General features: G+C 39.5%; 1 protein-coding gene across 1 annotated transcript; it reads right to left on the bottom strand.

Annotated features, from left to right (window-relative positions):
- Positions 1-5521: 5521 nt before the first annotated feature.
- Positions 5522-11765, bottom strand: socs9 (suppressor of cytokine signaling 9; the record flags this gene model as incomplete). Its single annotated transcript, XM_083886735.1, has 2 exons — positions 11662-11765; positions 5522-7384 (listed from the first exon to the last, which is right to left on the bottom strand). The coding sequence occupies exon 2, from the start codon at positions 7253-7255 to the stop codon at positions 5522-5524; it is 1734 nt and encodes a 577-aa protein (XP_083742861.1). The 5' UTR covers positions 7256-7384; positions 11662-11765.
- Between the last annotated feature and the right edge of the window lie 789 nt (positions 11766-12554).

Genomic DNA, 12554 nt, shown 5'->3' with positions numbered 1-12554 from the left:
ACCTGCATGATGACACACACACACACACACACACACAGTGAAAAACACTGCAGCTCTGTAGAGCCCCCTGCTGTGCTTCATGAGTTACTGCAGTTTGCACTGATTCAAACATCCGTCCGTTCATCTTCTGACGTTTCGTCGTCCTCCTCATGGAGGCAGGAGGCGGAGTCACAGCCTTGACAGGTCCACATATATTTGTCCACAAATAAAACCTATTTATAGTTCCAACATCTACGTATATTTCCAAAATCTACTTAAAGTCCCAAAATCTACTTAAAGTTCCAAAATCTACTTAAAGTTCCAAAATCTACATAAAGTTCCAAAATCTACTTAAAGTTCCAAAATCTACTTAAAGTTCCAAAATCTACTTAAAGTTCCGAAATCTACTTAAAGTTCCAAAATCTACATAAAGTTCCAAAATCTACTTATAGTTCCAAAATCTACTTAAAGTTCCAAAATCTACTTAAAGTCCCAAAATCTACTTAAAGTTCCAAAATCTACTTAGAATTCCAAAATTTACTTAAAATTCCTAAATCTACTTAAAGTTCCAAAATCTACTTATAGTTCCAAAATCTACTTAAAGTTCTGAAATCTAATTAAAGTTAAAATATCTACTTAAAGTTCCAAAATCTACTTAAAGTTCCGAAATCTACTTAAAGTTCCAAATCTACATAAAGTTCCAAAATCTACATAAAGTTCCAAAATCTACTTAAAGTCCCAAAATCTACTTAAAGTTCCAAAATCTACTTAAAGTTCTGAAATCTAATTAAAGTTAAAAAATTTACTTAAAGTTCCGAAATCTACTTAAAGTTCCAAAATCTACTTATAGTTCCAAAATCTACTTAAAGTTCCAAAATCTACTTAAAGTCCCAAAATCTACTTAAAGTTCCAAAATCTACTTAGAATTCCAAAATTTACTTAAAATTCCTAAATCTACTTAAAGTTCCAAAATCTACTTATAGTTCCAAAATCTACTTAAAATTCCGAAATCTACTTAAAATTCCGAAATCTACTTAGAATTCTAAAATTCTACTTTGTTATATATAGTAAATCCACATATATCTGTGTGCATATATATATATATATATGACAGAGCTAATACTTTGTTGCACGTTACAGTTTATTGACAACCTTTATTGTCCCTTTGTTTTGATAAATAAATAAATGTAGTATATGTTCAGTAAACAGAGGTCAAAGGTCAAATCCTCCGTCTCTTTAAATCACCTTCATTAACGGTCGCGTCTCGTTTGTCTCTGACGTCCAATCACAGCCGCGCCGACGGAATCCATTTTCCACGCTTTCCCATTAACACGGAGACGCTTTTCTTCTCTGATGATTACTGACGCACAAACAACAATTACTCTGTGTGTGTGTGTGTTCCATTAACTCACACACACACACACACACACACACACACACAGGTGGACTCTGGCACTTCATCTCTGAATAAAGTTGCAGATAATTAAGAAAATTAAAAGTCCGTCTGCCGTGAAATGTTTTGACTCGTCTTCATTTTTATCCTCAGACGTTTGTCGTCTCCAGTTTTTCAAACGTTAACGACATTAAAATGAGCGGAAGAAAAGAAACGGGTGTTTTTGACATAATATTATTAATGTTTAAGTTGTAATTTTACAAGAAGAAAGTTGTAATATAAGATTTTGTGTCATTACAAGAATAAGGTCCTAATCCTGCAAGAATTAAGATGTAATGTAACGCAGATTAAGACAGAATAAAGTCGGAATACGGCGAGAATAAAATCCTAATAACGTTTACAAGAAAAAAGTCGGAACACTACGATAATTAAATTGTATTACAAGAATTAAGTCGTACTAACGAGATTAAATTCCTAAAAATCTGATAATTAAGTCGTAATACTACAAGAATAAACTTCCAATAATGAGAATAAAGTTGTTATTCGTAAAAAAAAACGTAATGTTACAAGAATAAAATTGTAATATTATGAGAATAAAGTCTAAATGTGGCAAGAATAAGGTATTATTTTATAAGAATAAAGTTGTAATAACGAGAATAAGGTCGTAATTCCTAAATTAAGAATAAATTACAAGATTTAAGTTGTAATACTAAGATAACTAAATTGTATTACAAGAATTAAGTAGTACTAACGAGAATACATTCATAATACTATGAAAATTAAGTTGAAATACTACAAGAATAAAGCTTCAATATTAGGACAATAAAGTTATGATACTACAAGAATAAAGTTTCAACATTAGGACAATAAAGTCTTAATAATGCAAGAATAAACTTCAAATAACGAGAATAAAGTCATAATTTGTAAATTAAGAATAAATTACAAGAATAAAGTCCTAATATTATCAGAATAAAGTCTAAATATGGCAAGAATGACGTCTTATTTTTTAGGAATAAAGTCACTGCACGCACGAACAACGCAATGCGACGAGAATGCAGTTGTACTACAAGAATAGTGTAATACTATCGTAGTATAACGAGAATAAAATCGTTATACAAGTCATTTATTTAACTTCTCGCCTTGACTGAATAAAAACAGACTAAATGAGCGTTGACTGGTGTGTGTGTGTGTGTGTGATTGTCATATATAAAGCACTAGTTTCTACTTGTATGAGAAGTGTGTTATTTTTTATTTATTTTTTTAAATAAATATACGTCTGGTTGATTGATTGCATTATTTTAAATCACAGAGGGAAACAATGAGTAATAATAATGCAGACGTCCATCATCGCCGCGCTCCAGCGCTAACGGGGAGAAAAGCTCGTCAGAACGCGATAAAAACCCTCTTTTATTACGACAACAATCGGCTTGATTTCCCGCTGCGTCGCCTCGTCTTTCCTCCCACTCGTCGTCGTCGTACAATAATAATAATAATAAAAAAACGTCCTCTGAACATCACACACGTGTCTGTTATAGAAGTTTAATTTGAGCATAAAGAACGTGTGGAGTGTTGTGCAAAGATCAGTCAGATCGCTGTCGTCTCATCAGTACAATTATTATTATTATTATTATTATAAGACGTGAACAGCAGGAATAAAATCAAATAAATAAAAAAATCATCATCATCATCATCATCATCAGTACAGTGCAGTGAAAGATCATCGTTTGGTGTCAAAAATGTACAATACTGTGCAAAAGTCTTAGTTCTGTTGTTTTAATCACGTTTTAATGACCATTTTATTTAGAATCTGTGTGTAAATTAAACCATTAAAATACAAGAACTTCACAATAAATATTTGACACTTTTATTATATTTATAAAAGTGCTTTTTCTAATTTTCTGGCTTTTTCTTAAATACTTTATTATATACATATTCCGGGGTGGGATTCGCACGATTTTATCGTCGTCGCCGCCGTACGATATTATTGCGATATCAGCTGTATCTCGTAAATGAGGGATATTTATTGCCCTCCAGGATAATCTCAGATTAAGGCCCCTGCACACGATAAATAATCTAATCTGTTAATCCGTTACACGTATAGATTAACGTTAAATAGAACGACATCTGTGACTAAACCGACGCTGGAAATCGACATTTCACACCGTGTTTACATTCATTCACTTTACCTAACTTTAAATCAATGTTTAACGCTAACATTTCATAATGTTTTTCAGTTTAATTCAGGGATTAATTCATAAATTATCCCAGGATTAATCAAGCTGCTGTTAACCGTCTGCGAGGATACCGAATAAGAAATAATTAACTATAATTAAAGCATTTATTAGTGTTAATGCTCTTCGTTATAAACCCTTATTATAGTAAGCATCACAAAGAGCATTAATAAAAAGGTAAAGTGTGATAAACTAATGCTTAATGTTTATTAATCTGTACTCTCACACAGTTTAAACTTTGAAATTCAGATTAGGAACATTTACAGAGATAAAATGTGCTTAATTCTAGTTACGTTAAGACGATTTAAGTTTCTATTTTACAGGAAGTGAAGAAACGTGAGAACTAAAGAGAGTTTATTTACAGTTAATTAATCTGAAGAACATTGAAAATGGTTTGTTACAACATGAATGAAACACTTAAAACAGCATTAACGTGTGTTTATTAACGCGTTAGCGTAGTTTCTGCTTTGTGTTGTGACTTTTTATTATTATCTGTAAAATGCTATACAAATAAAATGTTTTATTATTATCATCATTAAATATAATAATGTAAAGCTGTATTTTACTGTAAAATATTGATCTCCTATTATATCAGGTTTTTCCTCTGTGATGTGATTATTATTAAGTTATTACATAGTGGAGAATAAACTCCTGCTTCTTCCTTAAAGTTTTTGCTTTATTTTGATTGTCTTTGTTTGATCTTTTCACAACCTTTCATTTTCATGTTCACGGTTGAAATAAAGCCTTGGTTCACATTCACTGGTCGAGGTGTTAAAAATAACTTGTGCCGTTTCCTGCTTTACGTTGAGCAAAGGTTCACATTTCTTTGCTACTTCCTGTATTTTCCGGTTATATTCTAATAAAAACGGTAAAAAATAACTCTTATTTTTTGGTCATTACGGTGAGGCTAAAACAACAAAACTAACGTTGGCCAATAGGGCTGCAGAGTTTCACGGGACGGTCGTGTATGTCATACAGCGATCCGTCAAATATGATCCGTCTCTTCCTGGTTTTCGATAATCCAGTCCGACGATTTCCTGTAAGCGGTCGCTCGACGATGCAGAGATGAATCCGAAAAATCGGTGTCTGCAGAAGACAGATACGCACTGCAATTTCCCGCCCGACCAGTAGGGGTCGCCATGCAAGGTTGTTGTGCTTCTGGCTACAGTGAGCAATGGCTTTCCGAGAGAGAAAGACTGTTGCTGTTGTTGAAACGGTGGCCGTTTCTCACTTTTCTGTGTCCCGGAACGCCGTTTTAAGCTAATTTGAGGCGAGAAATTAGCCATTTAGAGTCTAAACATGTGCCGTGTGTGTTAAGATATGACGTATTTGTAGTTTAGCTATATCGGCTCCGCCTCTGTGGACGCTCGGTGAGCACTGTGAGCCGGCACAGCACAGCGCAGCGTAAGCTCGGCCATGTCCTGAGGACCAATCGCAGCCCTTGCCGTCTCCGTTGTCCTTTGACGGAGTGACGGACACTTAAAAAGACGACGCAGAGGCTAACCCACGTAGAGCACTTTACGCAGGAGTATAAATTGGGCTCAAGTAAACCAACAACTGAAGGACAAAAAAAAAAAATGTATTTATGTTTTAATCCCTAACGTTACCTTAAAAAGTCCAAGTTTCCCCTTAGTGGGAATAACGGGAAGCTAACTTGCTAACTTTAGCGGAAGTTGTAGTAGTTTTCAATTGGTAAATTCAAGTTTACCATAAACGGGACTTTAATATAAAACAGTGTCGTCAAACGTTGACGCGTCAACGGCGTTTCGTTGACATTTATTCAATTAAATGATGTGATTTTTCAGCTTCTGGAAACCATTTCATGGACCAATAGCTAATTATCTGCAGCCCTAGTGACCAAATCCCTTTGCACAGTAGTGTATTTGAATGTTCCTGTGGTTCTTCTTCTTCTTCTTCTTCATTCCCACCACGTGTCCATCCTGCGTACCCTGACCCTCTGTTTGTAGTGATACTCCTTCAGGCGCTTCTTCAGAGCGTTCGGAATGGGCAGCGCGTTGATGCCGTCGTAGGTGGTGCGGCTGCTGACCACCGCGCGGCACACGTGCTGCAGGCTGAACGGCTGCGCGCGGTGGATGGGGTTGGACAGCAGCGGCTCGAAGAACATGCACGAGTTGGGGTCCTTGTAGTGCTCGAGCAGCCCCGTCACCGTGGACGCGTGGAACACGCTGGGGTCGTGCACGTCGAAGCTGAAGTTGTGGTTCCACTGCTCGATGCGCGCGTGCAGCGAGCGGCCGTAGCGGCGGAAGCTAACGGAGAAGAGGTAGTCCTCCTGCGCCGAGTCCCTCAGGAGGAAGGTGCCCTCGGGCTTGCCCTCCAGCAGCCGCTCGGCCTCGTAGCGGTCCATGACGCCCCAGTAGCACGGCAGGTTGGTGATCTGCAGCAGGTCCGGGACCAGGCAGTGGATGTAGTCGATCTGCGTGTGCACGCGGTACCCGTCGTGGGCTTTGTGGGGCTCGGGCGCGGCGGGGAGCGCGGCTTCGGCGGGGGCGTCGGTCGGCGGAGCCGCCGCCTCCGGGGCCGCCTGCGGGTCGGGGACGGGGTCGGCGGCGTGGACGGACGCCGACGCCGAGGCCACGACCTCGTCCAGAGTGTCCAGACAGGTCTGGAGCAGGATCTGGTGCTGCTGCTGCCTCTGCAGGAGCAGCTGCTGCTGAGCCGACGCCCTCTCGGACGCCGACGCCCTCTCGGACGCCGACAGCTCGTTCATACCGTGAGCCACTTTGGGTCCGTGTTTGTACAGCGGGTTGATCTGCGCCGTCACCTCAAACGTGTGGATCTCGGCGTTGGGCGGCGGCTCCACGCCCTGCTCGATGCTGATGCGCCGGCGCTCCCGCAACTTGTCGTCCACGTCCTCCACCACGGTCGGCATGGCGACGGCGGCGGAGGTCGGGGCGCTGCACACGACCGCGACCGAGTCCAGCAGAGGGGGCTGGGTGATGGGCGCCGTGTGCTGCTTGATGAGGTTCCATTTCTGAGCCAGCTCTGACCCGACGGGGAAAGGACAGTCGTCCAACATCAGCTCGCTCAGGTGGATTTTGCGCTTCGAGGACGCGGAAGCAGAAGCACCGGCACCGGCAGCTGCTGCTGCGAGATCCTGTGGAGCCGGAACCGGAGCCGGAGCCGGAGCCGGAGCCGGAGCTACAGCTGCTGACGTCGCAGCGCTGTGAGTCTTTATCGGGAAACACTGACCCATCGCATCTTGGATCTTCTGTCGGAGAGTACGATTGCCGCTCGAGCCTCTGCCGTCGCCGTCACTCGGAGCAGACGACGACGACGACTCTCCCGCGGTTCCTGGTCCTGGTCCTGGTCCTGGTCTGGTCGTGAGCCGCTCCTGTCCCGGCAGAGATGAGGCCACCTCCACGCCCTGCCATCTCCAGCTCTCCTTCAGAGCAGCGGTAGACGATCGGTCGCTGGACTCCAGCTCATTCAACAGCTCGCCGTACTCGAAGCCGTCGCTGACGGGCCGCTCCGCCGCCGGCTCGTGGCAGGCGCCGCCTTTTTTCTTGCCCTTGGCGCCTTTGCGAGCTCCGCCCGGTTCCCGCCTCTCCTCCGAGCGGCTCTGTCTCACCTTGGGACGGGCTCCCCTCTCTCGGTCCTTGCCCCGGTTTCCCGACTCGTTCGGCAGAGACATGACGCGACGGGACGGCGGGACGTCTCACAACGGAAGCTAGCGGTTAGCAGCGGGTCTCCCGTCCACATCCCTCATCCACGACGACGCTACCGTCGTCGGTGCATTGTGGCTGTTGTGACGGTAAAGAACCTGCGAAACAAAAACGTGAGCGTTAAAGGGACAATGTGTAGTATTTATGGGTTTATATGACCCAAAATCCACTTTTTTATACATATTATGTGCTCCTGCATTGTCTAGTCGCTGTATAATAGTTTTTGTTTCATTTTCGTAGTGTTTCAAAAAGTCATGTAAAATAACATGGTCGCGGGCCGCGGTTGCATAGCCACTGTTAGCAGCGAGACACCATGTTTCTACCGGAGCCTGTAAGGACAAACGCGAGAGAACAAATCGTAGCGGAAGTCCCGCCTCCTCTCTCTCCGCTTCGTCTGCTACGGCCGCGGTAGCTCCGCCCTCTCCCACGAAACTCATCTGCTGACACGGAGAAAGACGACGAGGACGACATTTGACCGTCTGAGGACACCGTATCGCTCAGGGAAGGGAGGGGGTGAGCAGAGGAGCAGTTCTCTGTTGTAAATTTCAGCCTCTCCTCTAGATGGCACTATAAACTACTTACTTCACCTTTAAAAGGCGCCACATGTAAGAATGTGGCCAAAAACGGTTACTACGTTCAAATTCAAAACACCGAGGTCTTTCAGGTTACGTTTTCTGACGTAACTGGCAACCCGTGGTTGCTCGGCAGCTGAGACTCTATTGGTAGATGGCGGTAGGTGGCGCCACATGACGGCGAAACATAATTTCAAAACAAAAACATGATTTGCAGTCTGCAAAATATGTTTTTAAATGCAAATATTTTGTCTGTACTGTTGTTGTTGGTGAGTTCAGTTTGTTATATGAACATTATTCCTGAGTCTCTGTGACATATTAGGAGGATTTTATGGCAAAGTTGCTTTAGATTTATTACATAATGCACCTTTAATTGAGGGCGGCTTAAGACGATGCGTTCAAAGTGCGATACACCAACACTTCTGTACGAGTTCTAAGGGTTTTAGCGGATGATATTCGACGGTATCTCAGGTGCTAATTTTCCATCTCGTTTTAAATTCTGTAGCACAGTGAACGTTGCTCTAAAACTTGATTTTACAAACTACAATAACGACTCAAATTGCACCAGCAAATTTGGGTCAAACACAATATTTTCGCTAAATCAATAATCCCTAATAAGACATCTCTCCTTTTTAAAAATTCAGCACATCAAACACAAAAGCTCTGGTTAAAAATCTACCTCCAAGTTTTACTTTTTGAACAATTTTCCATTTCCCTCCACTTTTAAACGTCCATTTTTCCCTCTTTTATTAAACCAGGATGTCCTTCGAGGTCTTATTAGGAACACAGGTCTAACCTGAACAGATTTAACACCTTAATAATAAAAAAACAGTAGCTTAAAAACATCGCCCGATGCTAATTATTTATAAAAATGGCCTAAATATCCGCCTGAATGAGTATAAAGTAGCACAACAGCTCGAGTCTGGTGTGTCTCAGTGATTTAAACCTCATATTTCATCTCCACTTATAGAGTTTCCTCTTTATAAACTGTTCTGCTGTAAGGATTCAGGAAATATGACCATAATAACCTGAATAAGCTGCAGGGAGTCACACTCTGTACCAGACACACACTGCTTTTTCTAAAAAATGAATAACAACTATAATTTGCCTTACGTAACAAAAACCAGACGTTTTTGCATATTATACAAAACACGACGACCTCCAAAAAGGGAAATTACTTTTGCCTTTTTGCATCAAAATAGGAGGTGAAAATAGCCGTCATTACGACAAACACATCACATAAAAGTGTCAACATTGACCACGTTTGGGCAAAATGTGGAGAAACTGAGCTGAAAATGTGCTTTTAGTGGATTTCTGAATTAGGAGAAGAAGTGAGGAGACGCTTCAAAGGTTTTATGATGTTTTCACTCCTTTAAATAACAAATATTTTCCTACTGTAATGTTAATTGTGTGGTAATTATCAAAGTGTGTGACGTTTTAGTGTGTGCGTCCATTATCTTAGCGCTGCTTTTCACAACTTGCATTAAACAGGATTCGCAACTAACAATTATTTTCATCATCAATTGATTTGTTATAATGCATAACGTCTAAAATGTTCACATTTAAGAAGCGGAAAAACATTAGAAAAAACACACTCCATGATCAAAAGTTATTCGTTAGTAATTGATTAATTATTGTTCAATGCAAAATGCATTTGTGGAGTTTATTTGATCACATATTCATTTTATTTGTTTATTTATTTTTAAATTCATCAGTGACTAAATGAATTGCCAACAATTTCCTAAACTAATGCGTTCGAATATTATTTTCCTTTTTTCTTTAAATAATTAAAACAAGTTAACTGTGATTTTTCAGCTTCTTAAATATGAACGGACAAAACAAGACGTTTGAGAACATCATCAGTTAGAGGTTTAACATTTTCCAACACTTGGAACGGACCAAACAACTCATCAAGAACATATTTAAACAGATTAATCCATTATAAAGATATAAAGATTGTTAGTTGCAGGTAGGTTTGGGTCAAAACATCCATTTGGTGATAGATAGATAGATAGATAGATAGATAGATAGATAGATAGATAGATAGATAGATAGATAGATAGATAGATAGATAGATAGATAGATGTTTATATTGTAAAGATGAAGCCCATAGTGTATTTAATCTGGTAACTATCTATAATGTACATTTTATTTCAACGTTGTTGTGTATTGTTAATATCTTTCTATATTATAGGACCATCTTACCTTATCTTAATATTTTAATTCATACATAAACGGTCTCTGCCGGTTTCAAGCGCCGGGCGTCACTACCTCATGTCTCCTCACGGTGGCGCTGCTCAAACGATCGAAGGGGAAACTTGGGTAAAGAGTTGGGGAAACCCCTGCATTCGCCTTTATATGATTTATTTGTGTTTACACTGCTTAGTTTGGCTTTTGCAAACTTTGCACACGAGGCAGCAGTGGGCCAAGCTAAAATAAAAGAAGCCGATTATGTCTACGGACTGTTGCAGGAGAGTGAGTCTCTTCCAAAACTTTACTTTTCCACCATTAAAATGTATAAAAATGAACTCCGCAGACATTACAGACTTGAGACTTTTCGATTAGCGGCTACGATCCGTGTTTCCCTTGGACAGAAAGGCCTCGTCATCAGAGTTCTCAGTCACTCCCTGTTGATATCAGCACATATAATCATGCAGTCAGGACTGGGTGGCACCTCTTCTGCTGCCAGGGCTTTGCAAATGTTTGCTTAATGATTGTCCACCATTTTGCACCTGAAAAAGACCTTCAAGGTCAAAACGGTTCCTGTTCCATGGTGAGAAGCCATGTTTGAATAAAGGCTGTTCGAGTACACGTGTTGACTTAATGCTTCACACAATGAGAGAACTTTACATTGAATTTATTTCCTTATTTTCGACAACACCTGTGTCCATCTGCAGTCTGACAAGATAAGGACAGTCCTCGAGGACACAACTACATTTGTTTATGTGCAGTTTGCATGCGATAAAATAATAAATCCACCGTAGCGTCGAAAACCCAAAGATATTTGACATTATTTCACATTATTTCTCATGAAATACACGTTTAACGAGCAAAGAAGAGCATTTATAGTATTATTTTTTAAATGTTTAACCTAACGTCTGTTGACCTCAATGTGTCTTAAAAGTTATCTTCAACCTTTTCTTGAGGAGCCATATGATCATGATGTATACAAAAGACAACGGAACCCATTAAAACAATTCATTCTATCATAAAACAGACAAAAGGAGCATAGGCACACTTTTGACAGGTGCAGATTACAATAAAAATTACAATAATGACAACAATTCAGAGAAGCGTATATTCTGTCAATACATTAAAGTGTGATTCCTCTCATTATTATTTTAATAACACATTTGTCCATGTTATTTTATTTTACTTCCACTGTCTTTCACACTTAACAGTACACGTAGACTGGTTTAAATGCAAGTTTCATTAAATATTAACGTTTAAAAATACAAAGAGCAGTTGTTAAGAGAGCCAGAGGTTTTAGAAATGATAAAAGTATATGAAAAATCAAGGTAAGGAATCATTAAGTCCTGCTCTAACAAACCACACTATTCAAAGAAAGTGAGTTTTTTCAAAAACAACAACCATTTGAAATGTTTAAAGTAAAAAAAACAAAAACAAATAAAGTCTTTAAATTCGATTAAATACGCGATTCTATCTTCTGCTCAAGCTCCTCAGCGACAACATTAACGTTAGCTTCCAGGCTACGTTAGCTAGCTGGCTGGCTAGCTACCTAGCCGCTAACTTGGCTACTTTTCCCCGAGTGGTGGAAAGAAACGGAGCCGGGTTTTACTCACGTCTACGTGGATGTCGTCCTCCGAACAGCAGCCGCGGACATGTCTCCGCGGTTGTTGCCAAGTTTCGGGCACAAAAGAGCGTCAGTTTCCGCGTCAAATTACCAGCGAAATGCCGAGGAAACAAGGCGGCTAGCTGCCGTTAGCCTGGTCCATCATCATCATATGAAGTGGAGCTGAAACAGCGGACCGTGACCCGGATGTAAAAAAAGAGAGAAAGATAGTGAGTAATATCAAGAGTTTTAATGTTTGTTTATTTTAATCATAATCATTTATTTCAACAAAAGAGAAGAAATAATGGAGAAAAAAACTGATAAAGAACAGCATAATTATTTCAGTTTAATTTAAAAAATAATAATAACTGACACAAGTAAGTCCATAATCATTTACTTTCTCATATTAAAGATAGTCAATGTCTTTTAAAGTCATTTAAATATATATATATATATATATAAAATATAATATTATGCATAATATTTTTAGCAATCAATACCATCTGACCACTTAAATGTCTCTTTTTTGTTATTTATAGATTCCTTTTGCATCATAATTGACTTTTATTTTCAACTATATATCATTCCGTATCAAAACAAACACTTATTTAAAGTTAGATTATTTCAGTTTGAGACCTCTGCCTAAAATTATGGGCAACTCCGTTCTATTTTTGCCTCTTTATATTATTTAATATATCAATATTTAATATTTAAATGTTTTTGTTGTGTTTTATTTGTTCCTCTTGTGTATTTTTCCTCTTATGTGCAATATCAATACTATTCTATAAAACAAAATTGCCCAAATTAGCTTGTAAATTAGACTAAACAGAACGTAATTGAATGAGTGGAGAATTAAATTAGCGTACAGTGATTGTGTTGGAGTCATTTTGTGAAATTAGAAGT

The sequence above is a fragment of the Microchirus variegatus genome (genome assembly GCF_963457635.1).
Source record: "Microchirus variegatus genome assembly, chromosome: 3".
Taxonomy (NCBI): domain Eukaryota; kingdom Metazoa; phylum Chordata; class Actinopteri; order Pleuronectiformes; family Soleidae; genus Microchirus; species Microchirus variegatus.
This window is presented reverse-complemented; position numbering and strand designations above follow the sequence as displayed.